Below are 19127 nucleotides of genomic sequence, written 5' to 3' on the forward strand. Positions count from 1 at the left end.
AGTGCCTAGTAACGCTGGAACACTACTAGCCACTGTTGCTGGTCATCAAAAAAGTTAATGTCAAGCCCTGTGTATATATATATATATAATTCCACTTGGGGATACTTACCCCGAGGCCTCTAGAGATTGTGCAGCACCATTGATGTGCCTCAAGGACAACAAATAGGAAGAGATGATGCCAACCATACAGGACTTCTAGAGGTCTCCATAATCCTGGATCAGGCCGTATCCTAATCAGCTGCTGTGGTGGTCATGGAGGAGTGGAGAGCATGAGACTCATCCCTGAAAGACCAGTGACAGATGAGTCTCCGCATTGATCCTGTGGGCCAGCCTGAACACCTGCCGGTGACCTACTCACACCCGCAGCTTCTCCACGATGGACTTCCAGCGCTCTCCAGCCTCTGGCGCCTAGACTGCAGCTTTGCACAAGAAGTTTGGCCATTGGAGAAATGATCGTGCCTAACCGAGCCTGGATTCTATCAAGGTGTTTTGGTTCACTTTCGTTAATTGGTGAAGTTTGTTCCTCGCCACTGACTTGCTTGGTTTAAGACTTGTGGAACTGCACATCGATTGATTTGCTCTTCAGTGCTTGGACTCTCAACAGTGAAACATTGGAATGTAGAGAAATGTATTGCATGTACTTGCAGAACGGCGTTTCCTGCATAAAGAGCGCTCATCTTCAAGAGAACAACCAGTCAGTTTTAGCCGTAAAATAGTTACGACTTCTGATTTCTAACATGTGTTTTTGTGCTCAGGTGTTCGGTGTTCTAGAAACAGCCAAAGAGAAGTACAGCATCGAGGACTACTGCGTCAGCCAGATCTCACTGGAGCAGGTGTTTCTCAGCTTCGCTCAGTTCCAGCACTGCGCCGAGGCCTGCAGGAAGTGACACGCTGAGTGAGGCTCCTCCCCCTGACATTCACCTAAAGATGAGGAGATGCCGCCTGGGGCGACTGACTCTCGGTCAGACCACTGGACATTGCTCAGGTGTCTCTCCTCTCACACACACACACACCTGACATGATCATAAACACTGACGCAAGATCTCGGCCAGTTATTTCAAGCCTGAATGTGCGTTTGAGTCTCGACAGGATGTTCATCACACTATCTGAAAGCAGATGTCTTTTTTAAATTGGTGAGAAGAGACGTTGAGATATCTAATGTGTGCACTTGCTGTGTTATTTATGAATGTCTGTTTATTTTTGTTTGTTTTCTTGAGAATGAAGGTACACGTGTGTTAGTCCCTCCCTGATGAAAAAAGGGCAGAAATATTGAAAAACGACGTCCAAAAAATAAGGAAAAGTGCTGCTTCTTTGGGCTTTGCAATGTTGTAGATTATAAATTGAAGGGAGTTTACTGATTGATATTTTTAATGGCGTTTTTTAAAATTTCCACAAGAGCTCCATTCCCCTCGTAAAGCAATTTGTAGTCCGTAATTCATTGGAAATCAGAGTTTGTGTCAAAAGATGTCATTTTTAATGATACTTGCTGCTAAAAGCCAACTCCAAAAACATTCCTTAGTTTCTCAGCACGCATTTCCAAAAAAAAAACAGAAATGTTTTAACGATTTTTCTCTTCACATGTGACATTGCTTCTTTATTTTTTTGCTTTGGATTGTGACGTACAAAGGAATTATTCAATGGTGCAACAGGGGCATTGTGTAATTTCGTGGATGACCACTAGAGGACGTACAGTGCACTTTTTTCTTTTAGAAAATCTACATCAAACTGAATGTCTTTAGATACACTAAATGTCCTCTTTATGATGAGAATCTGTCATAAGCGCAACGCTTTTGTGTTTGCTCCTGTGGTTCGGACTTGTTTAGCAGTGTTTGGTAGCACTACTGATCATGCGCTATCAGAAAGAGACACAAAAGAGCTGACAGAATTGAACGTGGCTGTTCACAAATCATTCATTTATTCCATTGAATGTCTTTATGGACCACAAGGAAGTAAGTTTGATGCTGCTGAGCTAATCCCTCCAGTGCTTTAATCACTGTTACGCCAAGTCTTGAGTCAGTCTGAAGGGTTTCAGAGAGACTCAATACAATCAGTGAGGAAAAGCAAAACTGACATCAGTTCAACCTGCGCAGGTCCACGTTTCCGTCCTGATTCATCTTAACTGAATGTACTCCTTAGCGAAGGAGGAAAAAACACGGGCTCATCGGTGGCCTTAACCTCGTACATGCTGACATACTGTAGATACAACAGGGCTCGAGGGTGACTGACCACAAACTAGTTTGTTTTCTATGTTTTTGTCGATTGTCGTCTAACTGGCTGTCGTGTCTGAACTGCTTGTCTGAAACTGAAATACTGCATTTTGAGAAGGCGAACCTGAGAATGACAATGATGATTAACGATGGTCAAATATTTACCATAATGCAAAAAGGGAATTTCCATTGTAATCTTGTGTACTGTATCACTAAATTAACCTTGTGAGAAATGTAAGTATTGCCATTTTCCTTTTTTATTATTAAATATGCCTTATGCTAAGGAATTGTGTTCAGTTGTTGTCTCCTTTGTGTTTACATATATACGTATACACAGGGCCGGAGTGGGACTCAATTTCAGCCCTGGAGTTTCAAGACAGACCGGCCCACCTCAGTTCACGACTGATTCCAATTCAGTTTCTAATGACACTATCATGTATTTTTCAAGAAAACAGCTACTTTAGAAATTCAACTGTTCAACAGCCCTAACAGTATTATATGTCTTAACAATAAAAAAAATAAAAATAAAAAATAGTTTTTCAGGTGAGATTCGAACACGGGTCCGCAGTGTTATTAGGTAATGTACTTACCACTGGTCCACAGTTGCACTATTACAGTGAGTATAAAAAATAAGTAATGACTTGTGACCCTTAGGACACAGCATTACTTTCTTTTGATGGCTCAATCTTTTTCTCCCCTTTTTAGATTTCTGATCAAGTTATGTCAGATTTATTAATGTAGTGAATCATCTGATTTTCATTGAGCAGATGTATTATCCATTAATATTAATTATTCAAATTTTTATATTCACTAAGGTGCCGCTGTTTGGGGTCGATAGTTACATCATCATCATTAACGTTAGTTAACCTGCGGGCTGCATTTTGCTCACTGGGCTGTGAGAAAATAAATAAGAAGAGCGGCGCTGCTGCAAAATAATGAATAAAAAGATTAAAGCTATGGTCAAATAAATAAACAACTGAAAAAGGTGTGACTGCTGAGAGTGAAAGCAGCTAGGGACACCAACCCTCGCGGCCAAAAAACAGACCGGCTCACCGGGAACTCCCCCGGTCCTCCCGATTAGCCAATCCGGGCCTGTGTATATATATATATATATTTATACTGTATAAACAAAAGCAAGAATTTGGTGGAGGTTTGTTCAACAAAGCTAATTCCGCTTTTACCTAGATAAGTTTTTTTTAGTTTGAGCAAACTCTTGATCTTTTTCTCTTTTTTTTGGGCTCAAGAAGGCGAGTTGGTTTTGATTTAGATTTGTCACAATGGTAACTTGTGCTACACTGTAACTGGCTCTGGAGCATGTTCTGTTCCATGCTGTGACGTGACACCAGACGTGACACCTAAGGATAAATTACGCAAATATACGAGTGAACATTTTGAAATGGGTGAACATTTCGCACGTCACAATAGACGTGGATTGGCGTCAGGGCTTCTGTCTGCTCTAGCTTTGTTGCTAAATGGCTAACATGGTTTTTATTCAGGGGGAATAACAGTGTTTTTTTTCAGTCAACGTTTCAGTCAATGTTTCTGTGCGGGTTCTCCCTGTGCTCAAGTGGGTTTCCCCCAGGTTCCCTGGTTTCCTCTAACAGACCAAAGACATGAGACAAAAGTAAATTGACTAAACCAAATTGGCACAATAGCAGAGTTCTTAGAGAGCAGTATTTGTCCTTCATAAAGCAATTAGTCATTAGCCACAAGTAAGCAAGGAAGTTCTTGAGATGTTCCTGAGCTCAAACTCCCCTCTTGCCCTACAAACGGGAGGTAGCCCAGGGCTCGAGGGTCTTTTGAGCTCAGGGCTCTTTCCCGGGACATCATGCCAAACAGGCTTATAATTAATCATCAGCTAAGTGTGAACTCTTCAACCATGAATTCTTTTGTTTTTGTCAACTCTGAACTTGCTTTTGTAAGTTTTACTTATCACTTTTGTTACATGCGAAAAGGTTGGTTTTGTGACAGAAAAAGCAGCTGCTCACAATTCACTTCTGTTCCGGACTAGGAAAGTTCTAGTACGTTTTTTTAGGTTGTATTTTAATAGATTTAAATGATTTTCTAAATATTTTACTATACAAAATTTTATAAAATATCTGTTTGTTTGTTTGTTCATTCAATGCAAGTACAGTGCATCTGGAGAGTATTCATAGCGCTTCACTTTTCCACATTTTTTTTCTTGTTCTTTGTCTTGTTCCAAAATAGATTCCATTTATTTATTTCCTCAAATCTAAACGCGACACCCAATAATGACAATGTGAAAATTAAAAATAAAAAAAAACTGAAAATTACAGTATTCACAGCCTTTGCTCAATACTTTGTTGATGCACCCTTGGCAGCAATTACAGCCTCAAGTCTTTTTGAATATGATGCCACAAGCTTGCCACACCTGTCTTTGGGAATTTTTGCCCATTCCTCTTTGCAGTATCTCTCAAGCTCTATCAGGTTGGATGGGAAGTGACGGTGTACATCCACTTTCAGATCTCGCCAGAGATGTTCAATAGGATTTAGGTCTGGGCTCTGGTTGGCCCACTCAAGGACAATCACCGAGTTGTTGTGAAGCCACTCCATTGATATTTTGGCGGTGTGCTTTGGGTCATTGTCCTGATGGAAGAGGAACCGTAGCCCCAGTCTGAGGTCAAGAGCACTCTAAAGCAGGTTTTCAGTCAGGATGTCTCTGTACATTGCTGCATTCATCTTTCCCTCTATCCTGACTAGTCTTCCAGTTCCTGCTGCTGAAAACCATAACTGCCTTAACTGTAGGGATGGTATTAGCCTGGTGATGAGCAGTGCCTGGTTTTCTTCAAATGCAACAACTTGCTTTCATACTAAAGACTTCATTTTTCGTCTCATCAGACCAGGGAATTTTGTTTTTTATGGTCTGAGAGTCCTTCAGATGCCTTTTGGCAAATTCCAGGTGAGGAGTGGCTTCCGTCTGGCCACTCTACCAGACAGGCCTGATTGGTGGATTGCTGCACAGATGGTTGTCCTTCTGTAAGGTTCCTCTCTCCACAGAAGAACGCTGGAGCTCAGACAGAGTGACCATCGAGTTATTGATCATCTCCTAAGGCCCTTCTCCCCCGATCACTCAGCTTAGATGGCCGGCCAGCTCTAGGAAGAGTCCTATTGGATCCAAACATCTTCCACATTCGGATAATGGAGGCCACTGTGCTCATTGAAACTTTCAGAGCAGCAGAATTTTTTGTGCCTCTGGACAATCCTGTGCAGGTTGTCCAGATGAAGGTCAAAGAGGTGAGCTTTTCAGACACGACAAGAGCAAGAGGTCGGTCTGTGTGTATTTTTTTTATGAACCATTGTTTTGAACTTTTCCCTGCCATAATCCACGGTCACACAGCACTTCACGCCCCATAGACTTCCATTAAAACGTGCAAATGCAGCAGACTGGAAATGCAAGCTCGTGTGGCAAGTTTCACAGTTCGTTTAGTTGGAAAGTTCTAGCTTGGTGAACTCTTGATTATTAAAGTAAGTTTTTTTTGGGAGAACAACTTAACTGTTTTATGTTCATTCCACTTAAATTTACTTAATCTTACTTAATCAATTTGTGTTGGGACAACATGGAGTTGTAATGAACCCAGCATTTTTTTGGCAGTGTAGGTCAGTTCATCTATTGTTGAGATTAATCCAGCTGAGATTGAGGCAGTTGTATCATTACTGAGCTATCAAGCAGTGTGATATTGATTTTACCACTGGCGGGGAAAGAGCCAAAAAGAAACACAGTGACCCAAGTATTCATGTCAGAAAGCTGCATGTGGTAAATATAAACCACATTATTACCGTTAAGCATTTATGATTCCAGACCTGTTAGCATAGAACACTGTAATAAAAACATGATGTTTTGACCTCTGTGTTCCTTGGAAAATGTTTGTCTGACTCCTGACACAGTTAAAGCTAATCTTCCTCAGACAGGTGAAGGTTCAGCCATGGGGAAGGAGGATGAATGACAAAAGGTAAAGTATACAGTCGCATTAATTGTCTGAACAGCATTGACCAAGTGTTTCAGTGTGTTTCAAATGCTGGATTGTTCATAATTTGCCCTTAAGTGGTTCCAAGCCTTCATGAGATTCTTCTGTTGAACAGAAAAGAAGATATTTTGAAGAATGTTAAAAACCTGTAAACAATGGCATCTACAGTAGATGAAACAAATGGAAGTCAATGGTTAAAGGTTTTCCTCAAAATATCTTCCTTTGTGTTCTAATAAAAGAAACTCAATGATTAGTGAAACGTTTCAAAATCTTCCGTTTTGGGTGAATTTTGCCTTTGATTAACTCCAATATCTTTATTTGTTTTTGTTCAGTGTCTTTAAATTAGTCATTTTTCATAGATAAACCTGAGGTAGAGTTCATTTTATCATCATGACCCACTACTGTTTAATTATAATGTAGTACAGATGTCACACAGATTTAAGCATGTGTTGCACAATGTTATATTACCTGGTCTTATCTATTGCAGGCATGGAAAATCTGCTGTTGTAATATGATGATGTGATTCAGCATTACTCGTCATTTATTTGTCAGCATATAAGGCCAAATAAACAGCGGAGGGAGGTACAATGCTGCACAGCTTGGTTAACATTTATAGTAGCTTTTATTGGTAATTACTGTATAAAGGGACTGTTAGTTACTGTTTGACTGAAAGTCAGTAGCTGAACATCAAGGGAACACTTGTGCTTAGTTCATACTACACCACTTTAGCCCTGATTTTTGCGTCGACAGGTTTTGTGAAAAATCCCTAAGATTACAGTGGGTGAAATTAGATATTGGACAGGTAATCATTCCGAAAGTGCTGTTGACTTGAAATCGATGCTTGTAAGAACTTAAGAAATTCATATATGCAAAGAACACACATCTAATTAGTTTACAAATAAAGTTCTGTGTAATAAAATTACATGAAACCGGGGAAAAATTAGTGAACACATGAAGAAAGGAAGGTGTAGAAAGGCAGTGAATGCCCAGACAGCAGCTGAAATCTCTCAGCACTTCTTCAGCAATCATCTGCCCTTCCTCATTGGGTAAATTCCTATCAGCTGCTTTAGTCCAACATCTACATTGTGAAGATGAAGACCAGGGTGGACATTTCAGCAAGACAATGATCCAAAACACAGCCAAGGAAACTCTCAAATGTTTTCAAAGAAAGAAAATCAAGCTGTAGAATGGCCCAGCCAATCACCTGACTCCAATCCAGTATTAAATACATATTAAAGATCAGATTTGATTGACGAGACACAAAGAACCATCAAGATTTTTACACTGTTGAAGTCTGAGCAATGCATGTGACTTCACCCCCAAACTGTATATATTTTTAGAAGAAAATATCCTGAGTGCCGCCACATTTAGGGTAAAAGCATCAAAAATGTTGGCGGCTGAATTTAAAGAAATTGATAAAGGCAGTTTATTTCTTGCTCACACAAGTGACAGTCACGGAGTGTGAACTGTCGTCATATTGTTTAGATGCTAACTTGTACACGATAGCTAAAAATTGTAGATATTTAAGATGTAATTTCTACACTGACCATCTTTTTTTACTTTTATACTCAAACCTCAGAATCACAAGAAGACTTTGGATCTAAACTCAAATCATAAGATGTAAACTCAAAATTGAATGGTGTAAACTCGGAATCGTAGTATAAACTGAAAAATCGAAAGATGTAAACTCAGAATTGCAAGTAATCTCAGAATTAACAGAAATAATGTCCAGTATAGAATATCAAGTCATGGTGCAGTGGAAGAAGAATGAATATAGTGTATGACTCCCATGAGCTTGGAGGACTGCATCCATACATCTCTGCAATGACTCAAATCACTTACTAATAAAGTCATCTGGAATGCCAAAAAAAGCGTTCTTGCAGGACTCTTGCAGGATTCTTTTGATTCATCTTCAATGCCTCCTCCTTGACATGCTCAATAATGTTCATGTCTGCTGACTGGGCTGGCCAATCCTTCTTTGCTTTCAGGAACTTTGATGTGGAGGCTGAAGTATGAGAAGGAGCGCTATCCTGCTGAAGAATTTGCCCTCTCCTGTGGTTTGCAATGTAATGGGCAGCACAAATGTCTTGATACCTCAGGCTGTTGATGTTGCCATCCACTCTGCAGTCTACCTTCTGCCACTTTTCCAAATAATCAACTAGAAGTCAAGTCATTATTTGTTGCTCTTACAACTGGAATCGACGACAAGACTTTTGTCCGGTAGTGTATTTAAATAAATCTCTAAAGGTAAATATGGTGAAATATGTAGGGGAATATGTAGATACGGTGTCCAAAAAAAAAAAAAAAAAAAAAACACACGTTTGGTAGATCACAACTCTTGAGAAAAGTCTGATTATGTAGTTTAAAAATTTGCAATAGCCATTTTTTGTTGTACATGAGTGTACATGATACAGTTTTATGTAATAAACTCTGTTGAAATGTTATATTACCTACTTAGATATGTGAAATAGGTCAGAGGGCTGAAGTAACTCCAGGTTGAAGTGTTACAGAGGTAAGGCACTTTTGTATTCACATGATTTGTGTGTATGTTTATGAGTACAAAAGGTTACGTAAACAATAGAGCTATGTTTCTGTAATCGAACATATACTGTAACTGTAGTGTTGAAATATGTGACTCCAGCCAGAATTGTGGATACATTTCAAGTACTCAGGCATTTCAAATACAGTAAATTGAATCTACAATTAATGTAAACAATCCAGAATGCTTACATGCTGGGTGATGGGAAACATTTGATTGTTACTAATTGTTTAACTTATTTTTAAACTTGTTAAACCATAACAGAGTTGACAATAACAGAGTTGACATTTTGCTTAAGATCCTGACCTCAAATTAGATACCACATGGCATATGTAAAACAGAATTTTAAGCATTTTTATCATATTATTGGTTTTAAAAAGTGAATGAGAAATTCACAGAACTCGCAATAACAGAGCCCATCTCAATGTCTCAGGTTTCTGAGATCAAACCGCATCTCTGTCCAGTTAGACCAAGTCTTGTGTTTTGATATGCCCTTTAAAACATGCTACATGGTTAACTAGAAAGAAGGGACAGAAGGTATTTGTTGTAGCTGAAATGATAAATAATACAGAAAATAGATGTTTAATGCTAATTATCATGATCACCAGCGATCAAACCACCAGAGATTGCTGGTAAACACTCACATTCACATGAACTACAAATCTGCTGGTAAATGGACTACAAGAACCAGTCATGCTCCACACACACAACTGGTTCCAGATCCTGACTGATTGCATGCACACAGCTGATTCTTCTGTAAAAAAGTAATTTTAATTAAAGTCGTTTTTTAAAATAATGCTTGTTCATAATTGACCTGCCCTCATACCAGCTAAAAGATTTACTTCTTCCTTTTACAGGAAGTCATGTTCATATTATATTTTGTAGTTTACTTTCATCTATTGGGTTTAATGAAGAGCATTACTGTATCCATATTTCCACTTCAACCCGCATTCTGTTGCTGCTTTTTCTTTTTGTAAGGGTGGGACTATCATTGGCATTGATCTGGTTGAGAGCTGCTTGTTATTTATTGTCTGATAAGAAAAGTATTAAATATTAAATGCGTCTATAAATCAAAGTGCCACAAAGTTCCTACCACTGCTATGCTGATGATACCCAGCTATACCTCTCTTTTCACCCTGATTATCCCTCGGTTCCAGCTCGCATCTCAGCCTGCCTGTCAGACGTTTCACACTGGATGAGAGATCATCATCTTCAGCTGAACCTCACGAAAACGGAAATGCTTGAATTTTCTGCCAACCCGACTCCACATCACAACTTTTCAATGCTGATGGATGGGGCAACCATTACTGCATCCAAAATGGTGAAAAGCCTTGGAGTAACGATTGATGACCAACTAAACTTCTCTGCCCACATTTCTAGAACTGCTCGATTGTGCAGATTCGCACTCTACAACATCAGAAAGGTCCGACCCTTCCTATCTGAACATGCAGCTCAACTCCTTGTTCAAGCTCTTATTCTCTCCAGACTGGACTATTGCAACTCTCTACTAGCTAACTCTATCAAACCTCTTCAGATGCTTCAGAACGCAGCAGCACGAGTGGTCTTTAATGAACCTAAAAGAGCACATGTCACTTCGCTACTCATCCGTTTGCACTGGCTGCCAGTTGCTGCTCGCATCAAATTAGAAGCTCTGATGTTTGCCTACAAAGCGACTTCTGGCCTTGCTCCTTCTTATCTGCTCTCACTTCTGCAGATTTATAGGCCCTCCAGAAACTTGCGTTCAGTGAATGAACATCGCCTCGTGGTTCCTTCCCAAAGAGGGAAGAAATCACTTTCCCGAATTCTTGCATTCAATCTGCCCAATTGGTGGAATGAACTCCCTAACTGTATCAGAACGGCAGAGTCACTCGCTGTCTTCAAAAAGTGACTAAAACGCAACTATTTAGTCTCTTCTTCCCTTCCTAATCTGCAATTGCCTCTCTGGTTCTACCGCTAACTGTATTACAAAAAATAATAATAATAAAATTACAAAGTTTTGCTTCTTACACTTTACATACCTGAAACTTTTCTACAGCACTTCTTCATTGTTGCTCTTATAGTTGTGTAAATTGCTGCCTTGTCCTCATTTGTAAGTTGCTTTGGATAAAAGCATCGGCTAAATGACTAAATGTTAATGTAAGTGCACATTTTAAAAAAATCTGTAAAAACTTTTACAAAGATTGTTAGACTTTTTTTTGTTAAGCTTGTTAGATTTTTTTATTTCATTCCTTTAAACATTTTTTGTCCTTTTTAACGTCTTCTTTCAGATTCCACCTAGTCTTGTCCCCTGTATCCTCTTCCCTCAGACCCACTAAACTTCATGCCTCATTTATCACATCCTTCTCTCCTCCTCCTCCTTCTTTGATCAACAGTGGCTCAAATTCAGCTGGTTGTTGTTACTACAGGCCTCAGTGCAGATTTATACAACTAATTATTCGCTTGGTTAGATTTGGCAAGGTTCTACACTGGATGTCCTTGTCTTTGAAAAAGGCACATCATGAACCATATGATTAAATCTATTGAAGAAGGTTAACGATTTATTAGAGGGTGTCAAATACTAGTTACTTGTTATTTTTGCTAACATTTGTTTAAAAACAGGGCGAAGCAGTGGCGCAGTAGGTAGTGCTGTCGCCTCACAGCAAGAAGGTCGCTGGTTCGAGCCTCGGCTCAGTTGGCGTTTCTGTGTGGAGTTTCGCGTGGGTTTCCTCCGGGTGCTCCGGTTTCCCCTACAGTTCAAAGACATGCGGTACAGGTGAATTGGGTATAGGCTAAATTGTCCGTAGTGTATGAGTGTGTGTATGAATGTCTGTGGGGATGTTTCCCAGAGATGGGTTGTGGCTGGAAGGGTAGCCACTGTGTAAAAAACTAGCTGAATAAGTTGCCGGTTCATTCCGCTCCCTCCTTCACGTAGTGGCTATAAAGCTACGAGCATCAGTTGAGGTGCTCAGAAAGAAAATGGCTGCTGTCGAAACACTTCTGCAGTTTGCCAGCACAGGTTCACTGCTCAGTGCTTTGCTGTTGTTACTGGTTTGGTATTTAGTTTCATCTGAATCCACATATCAGAAAAAAGGAAAAGAGCCACCTGGACCCAAACCACTGCCACTGCTGGGTAATCTACTAACCACTGCCCACCCTCCTCCTCCCTCAGACCCGCAACAAAATTTAACACTAAACCTCCCTAATGACCCATTAAAAGTCTGCACAGTACTGTTACAACGGCCCTCATATCGTTTGTCTGTCTCTAAAATGGCCCCCCACCAATTTGAGACCCCTACACTAGATATAAATTCAGGAATGGGTTTGGATAGGGCACAAATTAATTGAAAAAAAATTGTAATCTTTAAATTCTTTATATTATTATTGAGATTTTTATTTGTTTTTGGTCTTGCAATTTTGACTTTCTTGTAAATCTTGGTTTATAGTGTTTCAGAATTGCAAGATGTTAAATCACGGGGGGAAAAAACATGATTGTGAATTTTAAGTGTTGCAATATTTAAAAAAATAAAATACTCAAATTAAGATTAGTTACTCACCTAAGCAAACAACTGGCCCAATGTAAGGCAGGAGTTTACTATGATAAAAGTCACAGGATCTCTGTGTGTCACAGTTCACAGCTGCTTATTTGCTGTCGATTAAAGTTGACTATGACAATTCTGTCATCATTTACTCACCCTTTACTTGTTTCAAACCTTAATGACTTTATTTTTTTCTATTAAGTTCACAAAAAGATGTATGGAAGAAAGCTGGAGACCTGTAACTATTGACCTCTGTGGTATTTGTTTTTTTCTAAAAATGAAACTCAATAGTTGCAGGTTTCCAGCTTTCTTCAAAACGTCTTCTTTCTAGTTCAACAAACTCATGAAGATTGGGAACCACTTGAAGGAAAGTAAAGAGTAAATTGACATTTTTGGCCCTTTAAGAAAAGTAGATAATAGCAAAATATAAAGTACATATATAATCCTAATAGTGTTCTGAATCATGATCAATAACATTGGTGTAAAAATGTGCTTCCACAGCTTTAATAAATATAATAAATTGTATTAATTCAACAAATTTCATTTACTGCTTTAACAGGCTGACAGAGGTTAAATATTAACTGCAGAGTGTCATACAAGCAGACGTAACTGCCTTTTTAAAAACATTTTGATAAAACAAAGTCCCGCCTTCATTTAGAAGCTACAAATATACAGAGGGCATCAGTTGAGAAGCTCAGAGAGAAAATGGCTGTTGTTGAGTCACTTCTGCAGTTTGCCAGCACAGGCACATTGCTGGGTGCTTTGCTGTTGTTTCTGGTTTTGTATTTAGTTTCATCTGGATCTGGATCTCAGAAAGAAGGGAAAGAGCCACCGGGACCCAAACCACTGCCCCTGCTGGGAAACCTGCTGACACTTGACCTCACAAGAGCCTTCGACACTTTTTTTGAGGTGAGAACTCAATGCATAATAATAAATGGTAGCATATCTTGTAAATATCTTCCTCTGTTGTCCTCCAGCTCTCCAAAACCTATGGAAATATATTTCAAGTGTATTTGGGGCCCAAAAAAACAGTGGTCCTAGTTGGATACAAAACCGTCAAAGAAGCACTTGTGAACCATGCAGAAGCATTTGGTGATCGAGAAATTGGACCTAGTTTCAGGATAATGAATGACGAACATGGTAAGACTTTTTCTGCATCAAATGAATGTTGAGAAACAAAGATCTTGTTCAAGCTTTCAGTTTCTCGTGGCCTCTCCAGGCCAAGGAAATATGCTCAAATGGGAAAACATAGAGACAGACGATGGAAAACCTAAAATCTTCGGTTCGTCTTATGTTAATGGGTGTTGGTTTGAAAATTAGGAAGCATATGTGGATTCCTAACTTCATGTGGTGAAAAAGTAATCTAAAAGTAATAAATGAAACTGACGTTTCCACAGTGTCAAGATCCTGAAGCGCAAGTGTTTTTTAAAATACTGCACCGAAGCATGATCCAAAACATCCAGGTCACGTGACTTAAGTGTTTTGGAACACCAGGTCAGGTGACTAAAGTGATTCAAAGCATGGGGCATTTCAGACGCGTTAAAAAAACTCTGAAATTATGACTTGATGTATTTCAATATTTTTTATGACCAAAAGAAGATATATTTATTCACAAAAAAGTCATTCAGATGTCAGACCAACGTTAAAACAAAACATGTTTCAAAAATAGAGCATTTACCATGGATTTGAACCTATTATCTCTGTATGATAGTCAGTAACTCTCACTAAATCACTTGACGCCTGACCTCTACAACTTGGTTTAATACCTTAATTTGTTTAACTGTTTCTTTACTAAAGCTGTTCCAGAGCAATACATAAAAAATGACCACTAGATGTCACTGTAAAAGTTTTGAAACTTCCAACACATTTGCTTCAACTGTTTCAGTTTCTCATGAAGCCTGGACATTTCAACGTTCTTGGAACGTTTCAAGTGAACGTTCTTAGAATGTTATATTTTGGTGGAAATTTAGGTTTTGAAAACGTTGTAACAATGTTATCCTAACCATAAAAAAACGTTCTAGCAACATTAAACAAACTGGACATTTAGATGTTCTTAAAAACATTATAACAACGTTATCCTAACCATAAAAAAACGTTCTACCAACATTAAGCAAACTAAACATTTCAATGTTCTTGGAACGTTTCAAGTAAACGTTCTTAGAACGTTATATTTCGTTGGAAATTGAGGTTTTGAAAACTTTGTAACAACGTTATCCTAACCATAAAAAACGTTTTATCAACATTAAGCAAACTGGACATTTCAACGTTCTTGGAACATTCCAAATAAATGTTTTTAGAACGTTATATTTTGGTGGAAATTTAGGCTTTAAAAACGTTGTAACAACGTTCTCCTAACCATAAAAACGTTCTAGCAACATTAAGCAAACTGGACATTTCAACATTCTTGGAACATTACAGATTACGTTATGAGAACGTTCTTACAACCTAAATTTGTTAGCTGGGCTTGCTTTGCCCACCACTAGTAATAAGAGATTGACCATTGTAGGTCTAGATCAGGGGTCACCAACCCTGTTCCTGGAGAGCTACCTTTCTGCAGAATTCAGCTCCAACCCTGATCAAACACACCTGAACCAATTAATAGGACCTAAAGCAGCACTTGATAATTACAGACAGGTGTGTTAGGTCGAGTTGCAACTAAACTCTGCAGGAAAGGAAGCTCTCTAGAAACAAGGTTGGTGACCTCTAGTCTAGATTATATGCAGTATAGTTTATGCTTGTCTGACTCATGGAGTCATATTTTTATGCTGGTGTTGATGTTGAGACTCACAGTAAGATGTTTTTTAATTGTGGGTCAGGAATTGTATTTTCCAATGGAGAGAACTGGAAAGAGATGCGACGCTTCGCTTTAAGCAACCTGCGGGACTTTGGGATGGGCAAAAGAGGAAGTGAAGAGAAAATCATCGAAGAAATTCATCATCTCAAAGGAGAATTTGATAAGTTTGAAGGTACACGATATGACATATATGAACAATCATGCTCTCCATTTACTGTATACAATCTACTTTAACAAACGTTTGCTATTTTTAATTGACAGGGAAGCCCTTCGACACAACAGAGCCTGTGAACTACGCTGTGTCAAACATCATCTCGTCTATTGTGTACGGCAGCAGATTTGAATACACAGACCCTCAATTCACAGAAATGGTTGACAGAGCAAACGAAAATGTTCGAGTTGGCGGATCAATTTCAATGGGAGTAAGTATAGTTAACCAACACTGCAGGCTGTTCACAGAGATCCTGAAGTGTACTACAAAAGCTTTAATCTATTTTTTAAAACAAAATGTCTGGAAAATATCTGTCACTGTCTTTCTTGTGTCTCTGAATGTGCATTTCTAGCTTTACAATATGTTTCCCTGGTTGGGTCCATTTCTGAAAAACAAAAGGATTGTTGTAAGAAATATTATCCAAAGCAGAGCACAGATGACAAAGTTGATCACTGCTCTTCTGGAGACTCTGAATCCAAATGACCCCAGAGGCTTTGTTGACTCCTTTCTCATCCACAAACTGAGCGATGAGGTATGAACATTTGCAACAGTAGCTTTCACTGAAATAATCAGAAATTTAGGTTTGCAGTTTAACCAAGATCTGAATGGGACGATTATATGTTATTTTGATTATTTTACCGTTAAGGTTTACAATTTAAAAAAAAAATATGCATTGCATTCGACAGAAATCTGGAAAAAAGAACTCATACTTTCACAATGAGAATCTGATGATGAATGTGGCAAATCTGTTTGTCGCTGGTACTGACACCACAGGAACGACTCTGCGCTGGGGTCTGATGCTCATGGCCAAATACCCTCAGATACAGGGTAAAAAAAAGTTGTGAGAAGTATTTCTCAATGTTGAATACATTGTAGATCAAAGCACCAAATATGTGTTGCATTTGTGTGCAGATCGAGTTCAAGAGGAGATTGACAGAGTGATTGGTGGACGTCAGCCGGCGGTGGAAGACAGGAAGAAATTACCATATACAGATGCTGTCATTCACGAAATTCAGAGATTTGCCAACATTGTACCACTGAATCTTCCACACACAACTAGCTGCGACATTACCTTCAATGGGTACTTCATCAAGAAGGTCAGCCAGAAGAATAAATGCACATTATTTTTATACATTTGTGAGAAAAAGTTATGAATTAAGGCAACTTTGGAATTAGGCTGTAACATAGGAAAAAGTGAATTACTGTGAATACTTTCTGTACGCACTGTACTGTACATATCGGTCCTAGAGAAGATAAATCATGTTCAGGACGTCAAGGTTTTGCTTTTTTTTTTCCTCCAATTTTATAGGGGACCACTGTTATTCCTCTGCTGACGTCTGTTCTGAAGGATGAAAGTGAATGGGAGAAACCAAACAGCTTTTACCCAGAACACTTCCTTGATGAGAAGGGCCAGTTCGTCAAGAGAGATGCTTTCATGCCCTTTTCTGCAGGTACAGTTAAACATAAATATGAAAACAATGTGATCTAAAAATCTGCAGCCTGTTAAAAAGGCTCCATTAATGTCGCTTCACTTCATATGATTCTAATGAATGAAATGACTCACGTGAACTATTTACAATTCAGTAGTGTACTATTAAGACTTTACTGTTGTTTGCTTCTGCATGATCACTGCCTGTCTTTTTACTTCTATAGCAAAATGAACATCTAGAATGAAATGTTTAGCTACTTATTTCCTATTAAGTGTTAAAACTAAATCGTCAGGTATAGTTTTACTAATACCCCTCCACATTCTTTGAGTTGATTGGCTTCTTCAGTCATTCTGACATTGATGAGCGATGCTAGAGCCATCGAATAAAGCAGCAGTGACTATGGTTTCAAATCCACATGGAGCCTACCTAGATATTTCAACAACAGCCTCTCTTTCTCAGGGCGGAGGATTTGTCTGGGAGAGAGTTTAGCCAGGATGGAGCTCTTCCTGTTCTTCACATCTCTCCTTCAGAGCTACCGCTTCACAACTCCACCTGGAGTGTCTGAAGATGAACTGGATCTCAAAGGAATTGTTGGAATCACGTTGAATCCGTCTCCACACAAGCTGTGTGCAATCAGACGCTAATGATCCAAGAAAATATCAGCAGAAGAAAACAAGTACATATGAGATATGCAAGTCCTCCACTTATTTTTCTTTTACCGTTGGTCTCCCAAAATGGCTCACCGTCCTGAACCACATGATGACAAGGTAAAAATGAAACTCTTAATGAGCTACTGGTTTAACACTGCAGCTACATTGAGCCAACTCAACATTCAGTTCCCCTCCTGCATTCATCCAAGACCCAGTCGGCAAACTTCATGCATGACTGTGATGTAGCAAACCCAGAGCGTGTCCATTGATGAATCCGTCACACAGAAAAACTTGAAAACAATAAAACGATGTAATGGCAGACCACAGTCCTGATCGAAACCTGATTGAAAATCCCTGATAACAAATTTATGACTGAAGAGCTGATCAGGATCACAGCAAAGCAGAGAGAAAGAGTAGTGCAGAGCTGAAAGGCTAGTGATGTCTTATGAGAGAGTAGGGATGGTTTTCGAGAGTAGTGATATGGTGAATGATTTGCTAAAGTGATTAAAAAGAAGGACCTGTTTACTCCCTACTCATTTTTGACAACTGTGACCTTTGGAAAATGTTATATAATCTTACTTTGTGCTATAGCTTTTGTGTAAGTTTGACCATTGTGTTATGTTTGTTGAAAAATGTACTGTGGTCATTATCTAAAACACTGTCAACAATAAAGACTACATTATTGAAGAACATAATTTAGTGTTTCTACATTTTTATTTTATTACATGCACTGTTTGAGCTCTCTGTTTTATATGTTTTGTTTTCTATTTGTTAAAAAGGTCTAATTATAATAATATTATTTTAATACAATGAAGATTCACATTTTAAAAAATTAACTTTATTCTAAATGTGAAAGATTTTTAAACACTCTTATCTTCTGAATCACCACTTTAGCTCAATGTGTTTCTTGAAGTTGGTCGCTGAGTTTTAAGTGAAGTTTAATATACTAATTTCGAGATGAGAATGTGATATGATTGAGCACGACTGGCTGCTCATCTGTAATCAGTAAAAATCCAATAAGAGTGATCCTAGTGTAACCCTGCCAATCCTACACCACCCAACCCGCTCCGAGCTGATTTCGAACCAGCGACCTTCCGCATGGGAGTTGGTTGCTCTACCAAGGAGGCTAAAGACCATGTCCTCTAGCATCTGTCGCTAGAGCACGTTTAGAGGTCAGAGGAGTGAGGTTAACCTGCACAGCACTCACTAGCTAGCCTCCGTTACACTAGTTTACAATAAATGGATCATTTTCTCCCTACGGCTCTATCTTCGTTTTGGAAGAATCCCCCTTCCACCCCATCTCCTCCTTTTCCTCCCTTTTCTCTCTCGAGCTCTCGAGACCTAGCTGATTTTGGATCCCCTTACATGCTTATTGACCGGGCAGGAGCCTTGGGCTCAATTATCTCCGAGCTCAGGGTTCTCTCCCGGGACAGCATGCCAAACCTGCTATTAACGCCAAGCATATCTAAGCGGGAGCTCTTGAAACACCAATATTTCTTCGGCTATCATAAGAGGCACTTTTCTTCGTCACAGTAGTTAATTATCGAAAGAGTATTAGGTGCCTCTGACAGTTTTATTGTTGAGTATTTTCAGTACATGTATGCTGTGACTGACTAACGCAGCACCATCTGTAAGGTAAAAAAATTTTTTTTTTGGAAAATTAACTGAATCAGAAAGAATTGGGCTGCGTCTGAAACTGCCTACTGCTCAGTAGGTACTGCATTTGAATTTAAACGTACAACTTGGCCGTTAGAAAAATATGTTCTGTACAGTATGAATGCTAGCAGTATTAAGA

General features: G+C 39.0%; 3 protein-coding genes across 7 annotated transcripts in view; 2 read left to right on the forward strand and 1 right to left on the reverse strand.

The window, feature by feature from the left end:
- The window catches only part of abca3b (ATP-binding cassette, sub-family A (ABC1), member 3b), a 114082-nt gene extending 111583 nt beyond the window's left edge, over nt 1–2499 (forward strand). For all 4 annotated transcript variants that reach the window (XM_021473111.3, XM_021473114.3, XM_009299214.4 and 1 more), the window contains exon 31: nt 756–2499. In XM_021473111.3, coding sequence (XP_021328786.1) covers nt 756–887 — 132 coding nt within the window. In that variant the 3' untranslated portion in view covers nt 888–2499. The remainder of the gene's footprint in view (nt 1–755) is intronic.
- Nucleotides 1–19127, reverse strand: part of LOC141381148 (uncharacterized) — a 587543-nt gene that overhangs the window by 14369 nt on the left and 554047 nt on the right. The gene's annotated exons all lie outside the window — the stretch shown is intronic.
- On the forward strand, nt 10455–18027 carry cyp2k18 (cytochrome P450, family 2, subfamily K, polypeptide 18). Of its 2 annotated transcripts, none has more exons than XM_005163733.6 (9): nt 10455–13156; nt 13225–13387; nt 15064–15213; nt 15303–15463; nt 15605–15784; nt 15939–16080; nt 16165–16349; nt 16562–16703; nt 17142–18027. In XM_005163733.6, the coding sequence occupies exons 1-9, from the start codon at nt 12953–12955 to the stop codon at nt 17324–17326; spliced, it is 1512 nt and encodes a 503-aa protein (XP_005163790.1). In that variant the 5' UTR covers nt 10455–12952; the 3' UTR covers nt 17327–18027.

Source organism: Danio rerio, chromosome 3 (assembly GCF_049306965.1).
Source record: "Danio rerio strain Tuebingen ecotype United States chromosome 3, GRCz12tu, whole genome shotgun sequence".
Lineage (NCBI taxonomy): Eukaryota > Metazoa > Chordata > Actinopteri > Cypriniformes > Danionidae > Danio > Danio rerio.